Source organism: Falco rusticolus, chromosome 16, assembly GCF_015220075.1.
Source record: "Falco rusticolus isolate bFalRus1 chromosome 16, bFalRus1.pri, whole genome shotgun sequence".
Classification (NCBI taxonomy): Eukaryota; Metazoa; Chordata; class Aves; order Falconiformes; family Falconidae; genus Falco; species Falco rusticolus.
The window spans coordinates 5994210-6016283 of NC_051202.1; the positions used below are offsets into that span (position 1 = coordinate 5994210).

The 22074-nt window shown below is 51.8% G+C and overlaps 2 protein-coding genes across 4 annotated transcripts in view; one reads left to right on the top strand and one right to left on the bottom strand.

The window, feature by feature from the left end:
• PKNOX2 (PBX/knotted 1 homeobox 2) overlaps nt 1-4865 on the top strand; it is an 89096-nt gene extending 84231 nt beyond the window's left edge. Inside the window, exons 10-13 of the mRNA XM_037409983.1 lie at nt 938-1057; nt 2831-2907; nt 3289-3467; nt 4226-4865. Coding sequence (XP_037265880.1) covers nt 938-1057; nt 2831-2907; nt 3289-3467; nt 4226-4473 — 624 coding nt within the window. The 3' untranslated portion in view covers nt 4474-4865. The remainder of the gene's footprint in view (nt 1-937; nt 1058-2830; nt 2908-3288; nt 3468-4225) is intronic.
• Nucleotides 4866-7411: 2546 nt separating this feature from the next.
• On the bottom strand, nt 7412-21624 carry FEZ1 (fasciculation and elongation protein zeta 1). 3 transcript variants are annotated; one of them, XM_037410061.1, is made up of 10 exons: nt 21513-21624; nt 18186-18485; nt 14774-14870; nt 13294-13383; nt 11847-12054; nt 9980-10251; nt 9531-9611; nt 9044-9119; nt 8432-8497; nt 7412-7488 (listed from the first exon to the last, which is right to left on the bottom strand). In XM_037410061.1, the coding sequence occupies exons 2-10, from the start codon at nt 18458-18460 to the stop codon at nt 7472-7474; spliced, it is 1182 nt and encodes a 393-aa protein (XP_037265958.1). In that variant the 5' UTR covers nt 18461-18485; nt 21513-21624; the 3' UTR covers nt 7412-7471. The 3 variants fall into 3 exon arrangements, with proteins under 3 accessions (XP_037265958.1, XP_037265959.1, XP_037265961.1); XM_037410062.1 differs by having other exon boundaries at nt 18186-18517; nt 21513-21574; XM_037410064.1 differs by lacking the exon at nt 21513-21624 and adding an exon at nt 19992-20171.
• Between the last annotated feature and the right edge of the window lie 450 nt (nt 21625-22074).

The window sequence follows — 22074 nt, forward strand, 5'->3', positions numbered from 1 at the left end:
ACTTAAAATGGCATTTTGGAAATGCGTGGCACCTCCCTAGCAATTTTATTGCCTGTGTGATGCTTTTTAAAATTTCTTTCTTTAATATCTCTTTGTCACGGGCTTAAATCTCTTGCAGCAAAACCCTGCGTGGTGGGAAAAACACGCTCGCAGGGAATATCAGGGCAGGGAGAGAGCCCTGGACAAGCACCTCCGGATGCTCTTCCCGTGCCGCCGGCATGATTTATTCAGCCGGAGCCCAGGGGAATCACAGGGACCTGCTGGCCTGATGTTTAATTCATCCAGAAGTGTTTTGATGAAGAGCTGGGGAAAAAAAAATATTAAAAAAAATCCCTTTTTAACTCAAGCGCTGAGATTTCTGCTCAGCTCCTGCATCCTCATTAAAACTTCTCTTGCAGCAAGATACTTATTTTGGGGGGGGAGGGAAATTTTCGCTCAATGGGCATGTTTCTCCTGGTGGTGGGAATCAGCTGGGTGAGGAATGCAGGTTTGCAAGGGGTTAATGAGTGGGGGCTTTTAACCTCAGGTTGAAAAAGTCATCTTGTTTGGGGGGGGGGGGGGGTTGTTAAGTTGTTTTTTTAACGTGGAAGTGTTTTTAACTGCACATGGAGAAGGGTCTGGCTTCGTCACCACGGTCCCCAACCGTGTCAGTACCATCACAGGGAGAAAAAAGTGCCAGTGCCTTTCACAAAGCAACAAAATGGAGCTATTAAATAGAGATCCTGGGGAGAAATGTGGATTTAATGCAAATTTTTTTGGAAAAATGAGTTTTGGATGCTCCCTACCAGTGTATAGTTTTTGCACCTGCCCCACACCCGTTTAGGGTTGGTTTTGCTCATTTTTGGGGGTGGTTTTGCTCATTTTGGTTTCCTTGTTGGGTTGGTTTTGCCCATCGCTGTTTTCAGCTCATTCCCCCCCTGTTCCTCCACCCTGGCAGGTGAACCTGGATCTCACCTCCCTCCTTGATGGTGAGGACAAGAAGTCCAAGAACAAGCGGGGCGTCCTGCCCAAACATGCCACCAACATCATGCGCTCATGGCTCTTCCAGCATCTCATGGTGAGCATCGCCAGAAAGCTGGGGGGAAAAAAAAGGCAAAAACCCCAGAAACTTAACAAATCAAGGTGGTGGTTTGTCTGAATCTATATTCAGAGGCACCAAGTGGCTTTGCTTTTATTTTGGGAGTATTTTGGGCAGGACCGTTTTCACTGCAGGTGGTAAAAATATTCCTTTAATGCATGAAGAAGCCAAGAAAACTAGAGGGGGACTTCCACAAATTTTTTGCAGATGGATCATAGAGCGTTTTTTTACAGTTAACAGCTCCTAAATACCCTTTTCTAGCAAGCTGGAGGGTGAAAGCTGCCCTGCAGGTATGGTTGTGGTGCATCAGCCATCAGGTGAAATGCAGAAGCGCAAAATCGCCCCGTTTTTGGGGATGGAGATGTAGGCAGGCAGCGGGAGCGGGGAGGACACGACCGGGATATTTCCATGCAAGGAGACTCCTCTCCCATCAGCAGGGCTGAAAGAAGGGCAGAAAGCTAAAACCCCCTCTCTTTTCCCTGCATAATTTGGCCAAGAAATCACTTTGATCATGGGTTGCAGAGAGTTGCCTGAGGGTCTCCAAGAAGGTGGGAGAACCCCCAAGGTAGCAGCAAGATGGAAAAACACAGCTTCAAGGAGCAACTTGGAAAAAAACATGAGCCAGGACATGGAGCAGCCCCTGGCTGGGAACTTCCCAGCCTTTTTTTTATGGGAAATTTTGGATTTATTGCATTGAGGACAAGAGCATTGCTGTGCTGGGCCATCATCCCAAGGCACATCATGCATCTCCCGTGCTTTTGGAGGGCTGAACTGCAGAGCTGCAAGCAGAAAAAGGATTTAGCAGACCAGAAACCGAGAAGCAATTTTCTGCTGTCTGCCAGGAGAACCCCATGGTCTAAGATTTCCAAAACTCGATCAAAAAACTACCAGAAATTGTTCTTCTACTGGATGGTTGGTTGGACCTCTGCTCTCAGCCTGGTCCTCATGGGCAGCAGATGCTTGGGCTTCCCCATGAGATTTCTCCCTCTGGCATCATACGTGATGTGGTTTTTAACTTAATAGCATTGATGCTCATCATTTTATTGGGTTTGGGGTTTGTAGCACTAGCAGGAGGAAGGAACGCTGGAAATAATATGCCAAAAATGGGGGATATTTTTGCCCAAAAAGTTATTTTTACCACTTTGGCATCCCTGAGGCCCCTGTGGGATGGGACTCTCCGGCGTGCCGTGACTTTGGGGGGTTTCATTAAGGAGATCACACTATTTTGTGGGCACAGCTGGAAAAAAAAAGTCATGTGAATCAACACTGGCGCTGGCTTGGGGCTCAGAAAAATGACACGTGGGGCTGGTTTGATAATAATTTCATTTTTGGGGTTGGACCGAGTGTTGTGGTGCGGTTGGGAGGAGGTTGTTGAGACTTTGAGTGCTGATAGTCTCGCAGGGCAGATGTTTCAGGGTGTTTATTGATGCATCTGACCAGGAGCGTTGCGGGTCACAGCGGGTTTTGAAACCCAAATGCAACCTTTACCAACAACCATTATTAGAAAATCACTGAATAAAAAAAAATAATATATATTTTCCTTCAAGGAAAAGCCTTTGGAAAGCCCTAAAGACACAGGAGAAACCATGACGCTCTCAGATGCTACCCTTCAGCCTTGCATCTTGTAAATGCAAGAAGCCACCAAATTATAAATTAAAAAAGGGAGGAGTTAATTTATTTTTTTTCACCTGGGGCTGCCGTTTTGCACACAGATGTCACTTTGCTGCCCAGTCTCTCTTTTTTTTTTCCTAGCATCCCTACCCCACAGAGGATGAGAAGAGGCAAATTGCGGCTCAAACCAACCTGACCCTCTTGCAAGTCAACAACTGGTGAGCGCATCGGCAGCCCGTGCAGTCGCCTTGCTGGTTTTAGAAATTTTTTCATGCTCCTTCGGTGATATATAATGCTTTTTTGGGAGTGACCCGAGCAGTTAGGGATGATTTCTGGGAGATGGGCTCATGCATTATTTGACGGCGCTCGTGTGCAATGTCTCAGTGCCCTCTCCTGGCAAATCCAATATGCAGCAGCCTCCAACTCGGCTGGAAAAATTAATGCAATGGTGTAACAGACAAATAGGGTAAAAAACCAGCTTTTTGGACCGTGTAGCCGCTTTCGAAAGGGTTTTAGATAGCAGCTCATTGAATTGTTATAATATCTGTTGCTTTAACTCCAACTGGGTGTAATGAATGGTCTCTCTTTTCCCTGGAAAGGTTCATAAACGCCCGGCGGCGCATCTTGCAGCCAATGCTCGACGCCAGCAACCCAGACCCAGCCCCCAAAGCCAAGAAAATCAAATCTCAGCACCGGCCCACCCAGCGGTTCTGGCCCAACTCCATCGCCGCCGGAGTCCTGCAGCAGCAGGGTGGCAATTCGGGGACAAATCCTGACGGTAAGGAAAAACCCCAACAGCCTCTGCCCTTCCTGGATGGGGAGGCGATGCATTAATTCATGGCCTTAATTGATAATTAAGTATTTCTAGAGCCCTTTATACCCCTGTGGGGAAAAAAAACATGCTGAAGAGGCGGCTCATGCAAGAAGGTCCTCCCAGTTGGCCATCACAAGGGTGCTGGTGCTGGGGCACTGGCAGCTTCGTGGCATAGGGACAGCCCTCAAGGATCACCCACTGCGGGGTATCCCGTGGGACATCTCCTGAGGGGGGGGAAGGGGGGCGATGGGGAGAGGAGACAACGTGAAAAAAAGACGGAAGGATGGAGATGAGAGGATAGATGAGACAAGGTGGGAAGAGAGAAGATGAAGGGAGGATGAACAGAGAACAGATGATGGAAAGGAGTGGAGAAGATGAAGGGTTGAAGACAGTAGACATGAGCATGGCCTAGACAAGATCAAAAGAGAGAAGGCTGAGAAAAGAAGGTGGAATTAGAAAGAAGATGAAGAGAAGATCTGCCCAACCGATTTGGGCATCTACCTGATCAAAAATGAAGGGGTCCTGTTATTTAATGAAGATACATTAGCTAAAAAAATTAATGCTTGCACCTTGGGGAGCAGTTGGGGCAGGTGGGACACCCTACAGGGTGCTCTGTCTAGGTGCAGCGTTCCACCTGGGTTACTCTGGGTTTATGCACTTTTTTGTCCTTCTCACATTAGCTGGGCAATCCTCATTTCTCTGTATTTTTTTTTTAATTTCAGGCTCACTCAGCATGGACAACCTGCAGCCCCTCTCATCAGCCACAGCCACCATGGCCATGCAGCAGGCCATGCTGGCAGCCCACGACGACTCCCTCGATGGCACTGAGGAAGAGGAGGAGGATGAGGAGGACGAGGACGAGATGGAGGAGGAGGAAGAAGAGGAGGAAGAGCTGGAGGAAGAGCCTGGTGGCCTCCCAGCAGCACCCGGCACTGACCTCGGCTTGGACCACAGTGACTCGCTGGAATAACTCCTCCTGCACCTCCCCAAATCACTGACAGCACCGGAATCAAAATTCCCCCCAAAATGCCAAAAAAATTGGCAAGAACAGCAACAAAATTGGTGAAAAAGAAGCAAATTGGAGGCATTGGCGGATGCCCCGGCTGCCCACAGGAGCGCGGGGACCACCATGTCGGCACGTGGCAGTGAAGGACACATGTTTACAAGGCACATATTGTGGCCAGATTAATTTTTTTTCAGGTTTTCTTCTTAATTTTCCCTTTTCCCCTTCATTTTTGGTAAGAAAAAGGATTTTTAGGGGAAGCCGTTTTCCCCACGCGATGCTGGGATGCTGTTGGGCGACAGTGGGTTTTCACCGTGGGCCACCACGTCAATCACTTGGATTTCTTGGTGCAAAAAAAACCCAACAAAAAACCAAACTAACAACCAACTGCAACTCCAGGACCTATGCTTTTTGGGGTTTTCCCCCAAAAAGAAAAATATTGGCACGTGGGGGAAAAAAACCCCAACATATCGGCGAGTGCAAATTCTGCTTCAGGTTGGATCTGAGGAGGGTTTGGTGCTCTTGGCCCACCGGATTGCCCAGACCTCCCCGGTGCTGCTGCCGTTTGGTGACTGCGGATGCAACTATCTGGAAAAGGGAGGAAATTCCCCCAAATCCTTTTTAATTTATGTGCTAAAAACCCAATGAATCTGGGAAAAAAAAAAAAAAACAACCCACCCCATCCTTGTCCTTAAGGACTGAGACTGGATGCAGCATTGGGGCAGAAGCTGCTGGGAGCGAGAATTTTCTGCAGTGTTTTGGCAACGGGTCAGGCAAAAATGGGGAAAAAATGGGTTTAAAAAAAAAAAAAAAAAGCAGATTTTTCACCCAACATTGAATGGTGACCCCCCCAAGATTCAACCAGGTGGAAGGAAATTCAATAATGTTTCTGGAACGATGGTGTCTCCCTGATGCCGTCCACCCTGGTGGGAAAATGTTGGAGTTTTACCCCAAACAAGCCATGGGGAAGGGCAGCTTTGCCAAAAAAACCCAATGTATTTTGGTTTTTTTTTTTAAATGCTAGCAAAAGGGCAAATCTCACCTTCAAACGTGGTGTGGGGGGAAAGGCAAAAGCAAACCCAGGCGACACAGGGCGAAAATAATAAAGGAATTTTCTTCTGCAGGTTCCACCTGTAAATGCAGGTTTCTGTAAGAAGGATTTTTTTCCCCCCCTTTTTTTTTTTTTTTTTTTGGCGGCTTTTTGCTGGTTTTGTCCTTTTGGTTTTTTGGCTCTTGAAGAGTTGAGACAAAAACAAAACAAAACAAAAACAAACCACAAAAAGCAGCTGGGGGCAAAAAAACCACCCGAGTGATGCAATGGGCAGAAAAGCCTATTTTTCAATACTGATCTGGCGTGAATGTAATCTGTAATTTCATAAAGGATTCATTGTAATTTAGTATTAATTCATGGCCATTTATTATAAAGTGCTACGAGATGAGGTTTCGCAGCTGTATTTTATTAGCAGCTTCTTCCTGTGAGTGGAGAAGCCCCAAAATGGGCAAAATTCCCCTCAAATAGGAGAATCGGCCCCCAAAATGAGCGAATTGACCCAAATCTGCACTTGAGTGATGGGGCACAAATAGGATTTAAACTTCCAAAAGTTATGGTCCCCCAAAAATGACTAATACCCCCCCAACATGAGCTCCAATTTGGTTTTACCCCAGAATGAGCGGTGCGCCCCCCAAATGATACACCCCCAAAATGTTACACCACCCCTCAAATCAATGATGCTCCCTTAAAATGAGTTATATTCTCAATAAATGAGTGATTCTCCCCCAAAAGGAATTATGTTACCCAAGAGGCCCCCCCCCCAAAGGTGTGATTCTCCCCCAAAATGAGTGATGCTCACCCCAAAATATAGCCCACGCTCCCTAAAATGAGTGATGCTCACTCCAAAATTAATTATATTCTGCGCAAATGAGTGATTCTCCCCCAGAATGTCCCACTCCCCTCAAATTAGTGATGCTCCCCCCAGAATGAGTTACATTCACCCCAAATGAGTGATGCTCCCCCAATCCCCCCTGCCCCTAAATGAGTGAATCTCCCCTGAAACATGTCACGCTCCCCCAAAATAAGGGATGCTCCCTGAAATTAATTCATTTTTTGGGAGTGGTACCCCAAAAATGATTTGATCTTCTCAAACCCACGCTGCTCCCCAGAATGTTCCCCCCAAATGAGTCATTCTTCCCCAAAATGAGCAGTAACACCCCAAATGAGTGATGGTCCCCGCAATGATGCTCTCCCAAACCAGCGATCCCCCCAAAAATGAGTGGTTGTCCCCAAAGGGGATGCTCCCCAAAACAAGTACAGCTCCCCAAAATCCGTGACTTCCCCCAAAATGACTGAATTTGCCCCAGAATGGAAGACACTCCAAAAATGAGCAATGACCCCCAAATTAGGGGCTGTCCCCCCAGATGAGAGACAAACCCCAAACCCGAGCAATTCTCCCCAAAATGGAAGGCCCCCTGCATTCCCCAATCAATCCACTGGTAATTAATGGGCTGATTTTCTGTGTAGGGGGGGAGGAAAAAAAAAAGGTTATTTTTGCATAATTTTTAGCAGAAAATGGGGCTGCAGAAAAGTTCAAAATGAGAAAAATCAAAATGGAATTTGCAGCCAAAATTTTGCCCCTCACCTTGCGGCGGCTGCCTGCAGCGCCAACCCAGCAGCTCGTTAGCCAGAAATTTGAATTATTTTGAAGATTTCTGAATATCCATGAGCACCGGAAGTCCTTGTCGGTATTTTCCGCCAGAAAAGTTGCAAACCAGTATCATGAGGGGGCGGGGGGGATGAAGACACTGGAGGCCAGTTGCTTAATTAATTAAACGAATTATTTATTTCCCAGCTGTGCAAAGGTGGGGGGAGTGCGGGGGGAGGGGGGGGGGCCGCAGGCGACCCATTTTCCTTGGGTTTGGCCCCGTTTTTGGGGGGCGCCGGGGTGGGGGGCACGAGGGCAGCGCCACATCAGGTTGGGCAGAGCACTGCAAAGAGAGAGGTCGTGGGTGTGCACCAGTGTGCACCAGGGATGTATGCGCTTGTGCACGGGTGCACAGTGATATGTGAGCGTGCACAGGGATGTAGGAGGATGCACAAGTGTGCACGGGGATGCACGAGCATGCAGAGATGCACTGGGATGCGTGAGCACAGTGATGCACAAGGGTGCACAAGAGTGCAAGAAGCACGTGCTGGGACACACAAGGGTGTGCAAGAGGGCGCAGCAATGCATGAGGGTGCACAGGGGTGCATGGGGGTTGCATGAGGATACATGAGCGTGCACAAGGATTCCCGAGCAGGCAGAAAGGTGTGTGAGTGTGCATGAGGGCATGTGGGTGCACAAGGATGCACAAGCACGCAGGAGCACCACAGGAGGCTGCCCAGTGGCTGCAAATGGGATGCAGAGAGGATGCAGAAGAAACGCAGAAGGCATGCGCGAGGAATGCGTGATGGTGCATGAAGGGTGCACAAAGTGCACAAGGATGCAGGATGCTGCCCGAGAGATGGGAAGAGCTCTGTGGGGAAGGCGCGGGGATGCACGAGAGGTGCACAGGAGGGATGCGCATGACAGTGCGTGAGGGGTGAAAGGGGGTGCACAGGGGTTCACGAGGCTGCACGAAGCAAACAGATGGGCCACGTAACAGTGCGAGGGAGGTGCAGGGAGGATGCACAAGGAATGTACTTGGGATTCACAGAGGATGCACGGAAGATGCACTGGAGATGTGTAAGGGATGCACCATGTGTGAGGAATGGGCAGGGGATGCACAGAAGATACAATGAAGATGCTCATGGATGCACGGGAGGTGCATGAAGGATTCAAGGGAGATGCACAAGGATGCAGAAGGGATCCACGGCGGATACACAGAGGCACAAGGGCTGCACAGGAACCACGCGAAGGGTGCACAGGGGATGCATGAGGTGAGCAGGTACCTTTGAGGATGTAGTCTGTGAGCAGTGTGGGCACCTTCTCGTTTCCCTCCTTCATGGCGAACAGGACTGAGGGGGGACAGAGCAGTAAGCCCAGCTCCATTGCCCCCCAAATGTCCCTTTTCCCCCTAAAACCAGCCCCACAGTTACCACAGGGACACTGCCAGAGTTTCCCACAATGCACCAGGCCTGAGAGCATCCCCCAAAAAGCACTTTCACCCCAATCAGCTGATCTGGGGCAATGCAGAACAAGTGTTTTACCCCCAAATCAGCACTGGTGTAGGGTGCAAAAACCAGGGGGTGGCTGCAAATCAGCTCTGCTGCAGTGATGCAGAATGGGTGATCGCCCCCCAAGCTGGCTGTGCTGCCACGCTGCAAAACAGGTCCTTCTCCCCTCCCCCAAGCTGGGCGTTGCTGCAATGATGCAACATGTCTGGTGCAGCACACTGCCTGTGCTGCAACAATGCAAAAGGGGCCTGCACCCCAAACTGCCTGCGTTGCAACAATGCACCCAAACCACAGCTGCTGCAGCAATGCAAAATGTGCATTTGTGTCCCAAATCTATTGAAAAATGTCCGATTCAGCCCCCAAAAGGCAGCTTGAATGAATACTCACTGTTGGTGAGCATCTGCAGGTCCTCAACGGAGGGGGGTGACCCCTTCTTCTCATAGGGAATCACCGTGTTCAGATACTGCAAAAAACCCCAAACAAACCAACAAAAAAACCCCCAGATGGTACAAAACTGCCTGTTTTTTGCACCACCCTGAGACAAATCACCCCGAATTGGTGCAAAAGCAGAACATGTCTGCAATGTTCCTGTGACTGCACGTCACCTGCAGGTATTCTGGGGGGTACTGGATTAATTGCATGTGCAAAACCCACCCAAACATGAACCCCTGCTTCGGGAGCGTTTTTTTGGGTGACAAATGGTGATTTTTGAAGGATGGATTAGGGGGTGTGGGGGATGGAGTGGGGTGGTGAAATTGAAAAATATTTTAAAAGATGTTTGGGGGATGCAGGGGAATGGGGTATGTGGGGAGGGCGTGTGTATGAAGGGACAGATTTGGGTCATTTTGGGGGGAAAAAAAGGGCAAAAGGGCACCTGCTTCTCATTGGCGGCGGGGCTGAAGGTCTGCCGCAGGCCGGAGTGCAGGATGCTGGAGATGCCCTCCATGCTAAAGCGCTGGGGACACACGTGTCACCCTGTCACCTCCCAAGGACAAAGACCACCCGTGGCACCAACCTCCTCCCCACTCCCCAACACCCACCCACATCCCTCCCGTTCCCGTCCCGCATCCCCCCTCCCTCTGTCCCCTTTCCCACCCACCCAAACCCATGTCCCCCCATCCTCCTGCCCCCACGTCCCCTTGTCCCCTTGCCTCAACCCCTCTCCTGCCCCCCATCCCCTTGTCCCATGCTGTGCCTTCCCATCCCCCCATCCCTCACCCTCCCGCCACGTGTCCCTGGTCCTGTCCCCCACTCCCCTGTCCCTGCTGCCACATCCACATGCCCTTCCCAAATCCCCCACCCCACGGCCACTGTGTCCCCCACCTTCCGGGGCATGTGGTTCCCACGCTCGGGGCGCCCCCCTTGCAGGCTCAGCCCCCTGTCACGACGGCGGCGCCGGGCAGCCTCCCGCTGCTCCCGCTGCTCGCCCTGCACCGCCAGCAGCGCCCCGATGAACGCCGTCTTCACCTCCTTCTCGAAGGCCAGCTCGTCCCGCCGTGCCAACTGGGCCACCAGCTCCGCCGAGAGCGCCCGGCTCGCCGCCTCCGCACGCCCCGCCGCCGCTGCCAGCTCCCGCGCCGACAGCCGCCCCAGCCCTGCCAGCACCGCCAGAGGTGGGCACATGCCCACAGCGAGGGCACCGTGCCCTCAGCCACGGGCGCGGCGCCACCATTAACATGCAGGGGGCGATTAACAGGCTGCCCAGTGCAACTGGTGAAACGCCCGGTGCAGCGCCGGCCATGCCCAATGCAACAAATGCAGTGCCCAGTGCAATGTGTGCTATGCCTGGTGCAATAAATGAAATGCCCGGTGCATTGCATGCCATGCCCAGTGCAATATACGAAATGCCCGGTGCAACAAATGAAATGCCCGGTGCATTGCGTGCCATGCCCAGTGCAATAAATGAAATGCCAGTGCAATAAGTGCAATGCCCAGTGCAACAAATGAAGTGCCCGGTGTAGTAAGTGCAATGCCCAGTGCAGTAAGTGACATGCTCAGTGCAATAAATGAAATGCTGGTGCAATAAATGAAACGCCCGGTGCAATAAATTAAATGCCCGGTGCAATAAATTAAATGCCCGGTGCAGTGTGTGCCATGCTCAGTACAATAAATGAAATATCCAGTGCAGTAAGTGCAATGCCCGAAGCAATAAATGAAATGCCCAGTGCAATAAGTGCAATGCCTGGTGCAATAAATGAAATGCCCAGTGCAATAAGTGCAATGCCTGGTGCAACAAATGAAATGCCTGATGCAGTGTGTGCCAAGCTCAGTGCAATAAATAAATGCCTGGTGCAATAAGTGCAATGCCCGGTGCAATAAATGAAATGCCCAGTGCAGTGCGTGCCATGCTCAGTGCAATAAATGAAATGCCTGGTGCAATAAGTGCAATGCCTGGTGCGATAAATGAAATGCATAGTGCACCTGGAGCAGTTACTGAAATGCCCGTTGCAACCAGTCACATGCCCAGTGCAATCCCTGATGTGCATGGTGCAATTAGGGAAAGGCACCCTAATGTTTGCAAAATGCTTCATGCACTTAATGAGACACACGGTGCAATAATTAAGATGCATGGGGTTATTAGTGGGCTGCCTGGTGCAACTGGTGAAACACCCAGTGCAGTAAGTGCGATGCACGGTGCAATAAATAAAATGTCGTAGTCAGGAAGATGCACTGCACGGCTCAGTGAACTGCCCAGCACGTTTCGTCACAGGCACGGTGCTGTCAAGTGCATTTCCCGAAACGCAGGCTGCAAACCGCAAAATGCAAAGCACGGCCAGGCATTTCTGCAAAATGCTGGGCAAGCGCAGCAAAGAGCTCAGTGCACACAGAGAAAGGACGGTGCACGACACCGCTGGCGCAAGGGACAGTACATTTGATGACTGACACAGCACATTTTGCAAAGTGCCGAGTGCTTTAGGGAAAGGCACAAAACACATTTAGCAAAATGCATTTGGTGCAGCGTATGAGACATTCTGCAAAATGCACGGTGCTCTTGGTGAAACTCAGGGTGCATTTAAAGCAATACGAAAAGCAAGATCCACGTGGGCTTAATTTTTTGGCCAATAGTCCTCTCCTGGCCGAACTCCGCAAAGGCTGGAGCAAGCCAGCCCTGAACCTGCAGAGACTCAGTTGCCCAATTTGGTTGGAATTGCCCCCAAAAAGTGTCTGGACCGGGTTTTGCTGGCTGTACCTTCGTGGGAGCAGTTGTTGTTGAAGGCAGGGGAGAAAGCACGCAGCTCACGCAGAAGGATGGGCTCCGTGCCCCCCCCCCCCCCTTCGCCTTCAGCATCGGCCTCGGGTTCCTCCTCCTCCTCCTCCTCCTCCTCCTCCTCCCCCACCTCAGGGTCGGCCTCGGGGTCAGGCGAACTCTGCATCAGCTCCTCCAGCTCCTCGATGACCTGCAGGGCACCAGCGTCCTCCGTGTGCACCTGCATCCTACCTCCACCTCGCACCTCCACCCTGCAGCCCACAGCTACATCATGCCTTTGCATCTGCATGCTGCATCTGTACCCTGTGCCCACATCTGCACCCTGCTCCCTTCATCCTGCACCTGCATCCTCCATCGGCATCAGCATTCCCCATCCTCCACCTGCATCCGTCATCCTCCACCTGCATCCTCCACCTGCATCCTCTATCTGCATCCTGCTCCCCTCATCCTGCATCTGCACTTGCATTTGCATCCATCTGTGCCCCGCGCCCTCCATTTGCATCACGCAACCGCATCCCGTATTCCCATCTGCATCCAAATCCCACATTCACACCCCGCCAGGGTACTCACACCCCAGACCTGCATCTACATCTAAATCTGCATCCCACACCTACGTCTGCATCCTGCTCCCTTCACCCTGCACCCTGGATCCTGCATCTGCGCCCTCTATTCAGCATCCACACCCTGCATCTGTATCCACATCCCCTTCCCACATCTGCACCCTGCATCTGGCACTTGCATCCTACATCTGCATCCCGCATCTGGCATTGCATCCTGCATCTGGCACTTGCATCCCGCATCTGCACCCTGCATCTGGCACTTGCATCCTACATCTGCATCCCGCATCTGGCATTGCATCCTGCATCTGGCACTTGCATCCCGCATCTGCACCCTGCATCTGGCACTTGCATCCTACATCTGCATCCCGCATCTGGCATTGCATCCTGCATCTGGCACTTGCATCCCGCATCTGCACCCTGCATCTGGCACTTGCATCCTAGATCTGCATCCCGCATCTGGCACTTGCATCCCGCATCTGCACCCTGCATCTGGCACCTGCATCCCGCATCTGCACCCTGCATCTGGCACTTGCATCCCACACCTGCATCCTGCCTCTGCACCGGCATCCCGCAGCTGCATTCCGCCTCTGCCCCCATGTTCTCATCCTTCACCCCATGCCACCTATTTGCATCCAGCACCTGCACCCCACATTCCCACCTGCACCCAAATCCCATGTCAGCACCCACAACTTGCACCAAACCTGCACTCCATGCCCCGCATCCCACCTTCCCATGACAGGATTTGGCCTTTTTTTACGCTTCCAGCACACGACCATGGGGCTGGGGTGGGCTGAGGCCACGCAGCAGGAGCTAACAGCGGGATTTTGGGGGACATGCAGGTGCTGCGGTGCCCACGGGGGCCAGGGTACCTGCTCAGCTGTCAGCAGCGGCTCCTCGTTGATGCCCGAGTCTTGCTCACTCCTCTCAGTGAGCTCCTCCTCCTCCTCCTTCTCGCAGAACTGCAGGAGACACAGGCTGGGTGGCCTTGGTGGCACCGCAGGCACGGCCCGGCACAGGCATGGCCCCAGCATGGCCCCAGGCATGGCCCTGGCCCTGGCACAGGGAGAGCCACCAGGGAACCACAGCTCAGGGGACATGTGGCATGGGGTGGGTCATGTGGAGAGATACTGGATGGAGACATCCGATGGGGATATTGGACAGGGAGATGCTGGAGGGGGAGATGTTGGATAAGGGAGCTGGATGGAGATGTTGGATGAGAGGACTGGATGGAGATGTTGGATGGAGACACCGGATGGGAACATCCAACCAACGTCCATGGGAGGATGTTGGATGGGGACACTGGACAGAGGTGGATGGAGACACTGGATGGAAACATCCAACATCCATGGGAGGGTGTTGGACAGGGACACTGGATAGAGGTGGATGGAGATGCTAGATGGGGAAATGCTGGACAGGGATGCTGGATGGGATGTTGGACAAGGATATTGGATGGGGATGCTGGATGGAGACATGGGAGAGGGAGACGATGAGGAGGGAAGCATTGGATGGGGAGGTGTTGCAAAGAGTTGGATAGAGACGTCGGATGGGGAGACACCGGACGGAGAGTTGTTGGATGCAGACACTGGACTGAGAAGTTGGACAGCGAGAAGTACAGGTATGTCCGATGGAGATGCTGGATGAAGATGTCGGATGTAGAGATGTTTTAATATATTGGATGGGGAGGTGCTGGAGATGCTGGATGGAGATGCGGGAGATGGTGGGATGGGGAGACGATGGATGGTGAAGCTGAACAGGGAAGAGGTCAGATGGAGATATGGGATGGGGACATTAGATGGGGAGACGACAGAGGGGAATGTGGGATGGGGAGATGATGGATGGAGATGTTGGACAGGGAGGCACCTTCCTTTTTACCACCTTTCAGAGTCTATTTCACCTTTTTAGCAGAAAATAACCCAAGAAATTTCTCTCCCCCATTTCGCTGCCTAACATCCACATGGGTTACACCCAGTGGATTTGGGGGTGTATTTGCAGCCCTCCCACCACCCCAACCACAGCTCTTCGCAGCATGAACTCATTACAATGAAGAAAACACTTTATTTTCTACCCCTAAAACCACACCACCTCACCCCTGGCTTGGGGGCCAACTGGCAAAGACCAGCTTGCCAAACCAAACCCTTCACTTTGCCTGGTCCAGGGTGATTTCAGCCTAAAATGTGGACACCCACAGCACGGGTGCTGTGGCACCCCAAAAATACAGTTTCTGGGGGGTCTGCAGTGCCCTGATGGTCGCTGAGCCTTGGGGCTGACTGACAGCTGTCAGGCATCGCCAAGGGGTCATGTGGGGACAGGGGGGGTTGGGGGGAGCCAAGCTGGTGGCTGCAGCCATACCTGGGGGTCGGTGCTGTCGGGGGCCTCAGCCTCAGGGAGCAGCCAGGGCCGGGGGGAGCCCCGGGGGGCGAAGCCATCGGTGAGAGCATCCCAGACCCTGCAGGGAGGCGGGTGGTGAGTGGCGATCCCAAAATGTCACCTCCCAGAAAGCTGTGCCAAAATGCTTCCAAACACCCCAAAACGCAGCCCCAGAAACACCCTGAAATGCACCCCCCCAAAAATCCCAGAGCGTCCCAAACGATGTCCCAGAAGAGCTCAAACGCTGCCCTAGAAGACCCCAAAGCTTCTCAAAAAACCATCATGAAATCCTGCCCTGAAATACCCCAAAAGTACCCCAAAATGCTGCCCCCACCACTTGAGATGCCCCCAAATTAATTTTGAAACGTTGCCATCAAAATATCCCCAAAGGCCACCGCAACGTCCCAAAATGTCTCCAGGTGCCCCAAAAAAGCCACCCCAAAGCATCACCATGATGTCCCAAAATACCTTGAAACACCCACAAAACCAGCTGTGATGCCCTGAAAGTCCCCCACACCCACCCAAACCCAGCCCTGAAACACGTGGGACTACCCCAAAACTGCTCAAAATTACCCCAAAACTGCTCCAAACTACGCCAAACCATGGCCCCGAGCCCCCAAAATGCACCAAAGCACCCCAAAGCTGCCCTGACCCCCCAACCTCCCCTCCCCCGCGCTGCTGTGGGGGTGCCGCATTCTCCCCCCCCCTAGAGCTGAATGAATTTTGCCCAATTTCACCCCAAAAATGGTGCATGAGGGAGGGGAGAGGGAACAGAGGGGAAAAAAGAGGAGAAAAGGGGAGGAAAGGGGGGGGGGAAGGGGGGGTGAAAAAGAGAATAAATGTTTAAAAAGGTGAAAATAAGGAAAAAAGGAGGAAAGGGGGGGAAAGTGAAAAAAGGTGAAATAAAGGGGGGAAAGGTGAAATAAAGGGGGGAAAGGTGAAATAAAGGGGAAAAAAGGGGGGAAGGGGGAAGGGAGGAAAGAAAAAAGCGGTAAAAAGGGGAAAGAGGGGAAGGGGAAAAGTGGGGGAAGATGGAAAAAGGTGAAAAAGGGGGAAAGGGGGGGGGGAAAGGGGGAAACAGAGAGGAGAAAAGAGGAAAAAAGGAGAGTAAAAAAAGAAGAGGGTGGAAAAAGGGCCAAAAGGGGTAAAATGAGGCAAAGTGGGGGAAGGGAAAATGGAGTAAAAGAGTGGAAATGGGAAAAAAATGAGAAAGGGAGTAAAGAAGGAAAAAGGGAGGAAAGTGGGAAAGAAAAGAAAAAGGGGGAGAAAAGAAAGACGGGAAAAGGGAGAGCAGGGGGAGAGAAACGGCCAAGCGAGGGAAAAAGGAAAAAATGGGGGGAAAAGGGGAAATGGGGAAAAAGGGAAAATGTAATAAGAAAGGGGGAATGAAGGGGAAAATGGGGATAAAGGGAGAAAAAGTGGAGAAAAAATGGGGAAAATGGGAGGAAAGAGCTAAAAAGTGGCAACATCAGAAAAAAGGTCAAAAAAGGGGGGAAAGGTCAAAAATGGGGGAAAAAGCACACAAAGAAATTAGAAAATTCCACCCCAGTGAAGGGAATCCCATTTTCCCACCAGAAATGGCATGTTCGCTCCCACACCGTGCCACATCCAAGCACAGCTCGATTCCCTCAAAATCACCCCAAAACCATCTGCCCCTCCCCCCCAACCTGCTTATTATCCCATCTCCCTCCTCACTTGAGCTTCATTCCCTCCTAAATGACGTATTTCACAATTTAATGCACAAAAATATGTATATTAAAAAAACAACAACTATATTCCTATTTTTAACAAAACCGCAGCAAATTAAGCATCCCCCAAAATTTGGGGTTTTTTCTCTGCTCTTAAAGGGTCAGCAGCCCTCAGGGTCAGGCAAGCAGCAGCTTTTTGGCTTAATTATGCCAAGAAATGGTTAATAATTAGGGAAATCCACGCCTTTACGGTCCCAGCCCATCCCCCACCCATGCACACAGGGCTCATTCAAGAGGGAGAAAAAAGAAAAAGCCCTGTTTTGCCCATACTGACCCAAAAAGACACAATAAGCAGCACAAAGCGGCGCCGCGAACCGGCTGCCGGCGACAGCGCGGCGCTCCTGGCATGGGGCCAAAATGCGTTTTTTGCTGAAAACCCATCAATTCAGCCAATTATGAAAATCAATTCGGCCTCAGCAGGTTTCGGTAAAAAGAAAAAAAAAAAAAAAAGGCAAAAAAGAAAAAAAACACCAAACCCCATCCCAACATAAACAGATTTGGGGGCTTTTGGGTTGAAAAGAACCAATTTGAATGGTGAAAAATGAGTATTAGGCATTGCAACCTGGGGAATAATCTCAATTAAAAGCAAAAAAAATCCATCAGAAAAGAGTTAACATAGCAACGTTGCTGAAAAAACCCAAATTTGGCCCAAAAATGGCATTTTGCAACAATGAAAAAGTTTTAATGAAAATCTAATTTTTAATACAAATGCCACTACACTGGGGCAGGTTTTGCCCCAGAGTGGCTGCCTGCTGCCTTGGTGCAGAGCTTTCACGTTGCAAGCAGGAGGCTAAGTTCTACTCACACCTTACTCAAGATTTACACTCAACCCCCCCAGGGCCTGTCCTCACAGAATACTAAAACTTCCACGATCCTCTACAATGCAACATGGGGCACCCCACTGTGCCTGCCTTGTAGGATGCTACACAGCTACTCCAAGGATCCTACACCGCTACCCCACCGATGCCATGCAGCTACTCCAAGGTGCAGCACGACCACGCCACAGTGCAGGGGGCTGGTCTGCACGTGGTGGAGATCCTGCAAGCATGCAAGGAGGTGCAACAGGCCCCAGAGGGGCATCACTCATAGGATACTACACTGTTACTCTGATGTGCTACACAACTGTGCTGCAATGGGGTTGGCTGGTCTGCATGCCATGGGAGAGGGTGCATTTCATGACCATGCAAGGAGGTATGCAGGCCCAAAGGTGGCCTACTCATAAGATACTACACAGGTATTCTAAGGATCCTACACAGCCACTCATAGGATATTACACAGCTACTACTCCATGCTGCTGTACGACTACACCATGATGCAGGGGGCTGAGTTGCATGTGGAGTGTACCTTGCTAGCATGCAAGGCAGCATGCAGACCCTGAGGGAGTCCTTACTCATAGGATACTACAGTGCTATTCCTAACACGTTGCACAACACGCTACAATGCAGGCAGCAGGTCAGAGAAGTCTCGCAAGGGTGCAAGGAGGCACACAAGCTGTGAGGGGGCTTACTCACAGATTACTACCCCATTGCTTTAGTGTGTTGCACATCCACACTGCAATGCAGGGTGCCAGTTCGCATTGTGGGGGGGTGGATTTTGCAGGTGTGCGAGGAGGCGCATGCCCCCAGGAGTAGGGGGGCCTTACTCACTCCTCATCCTGGAGGCGCTCCTCCTCCTCCTGCGCCTGGAGACGGCCCCGCACAGGGGCCAGACCCTCGGTGGCAGCGTCGTAGTTGCGGAAGCAGACGGTGAGCTTCTCGTCGAATTCCTGCACCAGGTCCTCCATCGACTTGAAACTCATCATCTCGGCCGAGAAGCTCTCCAGCTCGGCCAGCGCCGGGTCCGCAGCGCGTTGCGGGGTCCCCCCATCATCCCCGGGCCCCTCCTCGAACTCCTCCTCCAGGCTTACCAGGGGTGCCTCCATCCTCAACACTGGAGCGCCGCCTTAGCTGCAGGGAGAGGGTGCCCATGAGGCACCGGGCTACTCACAGGTTACCACACCAGGGCTCCCCATTCCCTTTGCTGCTGCCGTGCTGCCTGAAATCCTACTGCCAGGGCTATTACACAACCAGCGGTATCTCTGTAGTATCCTACTAGTATCCCAACAGCGTCTTAGTACTGTCTTCATAGAAATATGCTGATATCCTCACACTACACTAGTAGTACTTTACTAGTAGCAACAAAGCATTGATAGTGCCCCCTGTAGCTTAGTGCTACCCTGATGGTATGTAAAAAATACCATAACACTACCCTTCTTCCTGAACTGGTAGCATCTCAGTGGTATATTTATACTATATCACTACTATCTTAGTAGTGGCTTCAAAGTATCACACTAGTACCTGTAATACACTGACAGTATCCCAAAATCTGAGTGTTGGCCTGATAATATCCCAGACGTATCTTACCACTATCTTTTCTAGTGTCCTCGTAGTATTTTGGAAGTATCCCACAGATATTCTACTAGCATCCTTATCGCATCTTTCTAAAAAATTAATATTGTCCTGACAGCATCATAGCAGCATTGTGATAATATCCTGATACTATCATAGTAGTACCCTGATAGTATCTTAGTAGCATCCTAGTAATGGCCTTGCAGTATCTTAGTAGTGACTCAATAGCATTGTCAAAGTATCTCAGCTGTAGTATCCAGGCAGTGCCCTAATAACACCTTAATAGTGTCCTGATAGTACCTTTGTGCTACATTCAGAGTATCCTAGTAGCAGCCATTGAATGGCACAGCATTGTCCTGATGTTGTATTAGCACAGGTGGGTGCATCCCGATAGTATGTCAAGAGCATTCCGATAGTATCCTAGTTACATGCTATTAGTGCCCTGACAGTATCATGGTAGTATATGAGCAGTGTTCTGATAGGATTCTAATAGTGGTGTGTAATGTTATATAGCTATTATTGTAGTAGTGTACTGAGAGTATCTTGATAGTGCACTGTAATATCCAGATATTATCTTAGTGCCATGTTACTATGGTGAAAGCAACTTAACTCTATCTGTTGTAGTATCCTGAGAGTACACTGATGGTGTGTCAGCACTGTTCCAGTGGTACCTTCATAGTAGTATCACCGTTATCAGTTCTGGAAAGATGCTGAAAATACCTTAGTATGTCCTGATAGCATCCTGGTAGTGCCCTGATAGTACCTTAGTAGCCTTCCCGCAGTACCACAGCAGCATACACATAGTATCCTGACAGTATCTTTGTGACACCCTGCGAGTGCCTTAGTACTGTCAGCAGAGTATCCTGTCAGTATTTAGTAAACTTTAGTAAAATCTTAGTAGCATCACAGCAGTATCCTCAGAGTATTCCAGCTGTGTCTTTATAGCGTCTCACTACTCCCTCGAAAGGTTAGAGTATCCCAGTAGTATCTTAGCAGTAGCCTCGCAGGAAGCAAATAGTAACCCAGTAGTAACCAGTAAAGGTGCCACTACCGCAACCCACTCACCCTCTCCTGGTCACACGTCCCCTGGGCAGGGGGAGGGAGAGCATAAACATCCCACATCTTTTGGGGGAAAACTCGGCCAGATTGGGGCTTTGAGTAGTCTGTGTACATGTGCACCTGCACCCATGTGCAGCATGTGTGCATGCACGAACCCCACACGCATGCAGCATGCACCCTGTGCACGCCCGCACCCCTGAGCGTGCATGCACCCCCCCACATGCACAGGGTGGGTGCGTGTGCAACCCTCCCTGCGAGCACCTGTGGGTGAATGCATGCAGGGTGCACACATACGCTGCACGCACGTCACGGTGCATGTGTGCAAAGGGTGCGTGCACACGCAGAACACTGCATGTACATACACCGTGCACAATGCACCCCGGGAATACGCATGCTGCAGGTACGTACCTCGTGACTGCTTGCAACTCTGCACATGCCCTGCCCTATGCATGCATGCAGAACGCACACACTCCATGGTGCACGCATGCGGGTGAGCACGTGTGCAACGGGTGCACACAGATGAAGGTGCACACATGCATGTGTGCTCGGGCAGTGCATTCATACATGGTGCACACGCTGCATGCGTGCTCAGGCGGTGCATTCACACTAGGGGGGTGCATGCACAGGGATGCAAGCGCACATGGTGTGCAAGTATGCACCTAGCACACGCATACACCTCTGGGCATGCATGCATCCCCTGCATGCACCACGGACCCTGACATGCCTGCACCATTCCCGGGCACCTGCAAACAGGAGCACGAACAGACCTGCACATGCATGAACTGCACATGCATGAGCTGTGCAGGCTGCACCCCCTGCTTGCACGCACCCCCATATATGCAGCGCTGTGCATCCACACACCCAAGCACCCCCACCCCTCAAACACCCCAAAATGTCCCCGTCCCCCCCACCTCGCAGCGCGTGCGCATCCCACAATGCACCACCCTTGCACGGCTGCTGATGCGCAGCGGAGCATCCCCGGGGCAGGCAGTGCCCGGCTGCCCCCCCCCCCCCCCCCCGACCCCAGGCATCCCCCCAATGCACCCGCACCCCAACGCCCCTCCGTGCTGCACCCCAAAAATGCACCCCCCCATCAACGCAACGGCCGCCGCACTCCCCAATGCGGGCACCCCCCACCCCATGCACCCACCCCCCCCCGACGTACCCCGGCCCTTGCAGCACGATGCACGCCCAAACCCCCTGCCCCGCGCGTGCACGCCAGCGCACCCCCCCGCCGCTGCCCCCCGAAAAGCATGCATTACCCACAATGCACCACGGCGCCGCGCCCCCGATGCGCCCCCTCCTCCGTGCACGCGCCCGCATCACCGTGTAGCCCCCCCCGCCCCGCTGCACCCCAGCAGCCCCCTCCCTTCTGCACCTCAGCAGCCCTCCGCATACATCACCCCCCCCACACACACACGCCTGCACCCCGAAATCCCGCCTCCCGCGCGTGCACCCCCCCGCCCCCCGCACTGCACACCCCCCCCAGCACCCGGACCCCCCCCCCCCGCCCAGCCCCGCACCCACCTGCGGCCCCGCATCCTCCGCACCGCCTTTGGGGGGGGGTGGGGGGATGGGGGGGGTGGGGGGGGGCGGCGCCCTGCGCACGCGCGGGGGAGGAGGAGTGACGTCACCGGGAAGGTGGGTGCAAGTCGTGGTCAAGGGAGCCCTGACGTCACCCACCCCCCCAGCCCAGGGGGTTCCGACCCTAAAATATTGCTGAGCTCCCCACCCCCCCCCCCCCGCGTATCGATTTATTAATTATTTCGACGCTTGCACATCTGTGCGGTATAAATAGAAAGTTAAACCCCATGAAATAATACCTAAAAATAGAAATAATTGTATTTATTAACGGTTCAAAAAAGAAATTTTGAAAAAATTTTGGAAAAAAATATTTGTCTCGAAACGAAAGGCTTCCTTTTAAGAGTCAAAATGGAAATTAAAAATTTAAATCGAATTTTTAAAACAAAAACGATATTTTAGAGCAATGGGGTCATGAATGCTTTTTTTTTTTTTTTTGAAATCTCAGCCTCACAAGCGACTCGAAGCGCCAGGTTCGAATCCAGCGCGCCCCCCCCCCCCCCCCCCC

Coding starts and splice junctions, on each gene's coding strand:
- FEZ1 (XM_037410061.1), bottom strand. CDS start 18,460: ATGGAGGCACCCCTGGTAAGCCTGGAGGAGGAGTTCGAGGAGGGGCCC. Junction 14,871..18,185: donor GAGCGCCTCCAGGATGAGGA/GTGAGTAAGGCC, acceptor GCCTCCCTGCAG/GGTCTGGGATGCTCTCACCG. Junction 8,498..9,043: donor CCTGCAGATGCTCACCAACA/GTGAGTATTCAT, acceptor GTCCCCCCTCAG/TCCTGTTCGCCATGAAGGAG.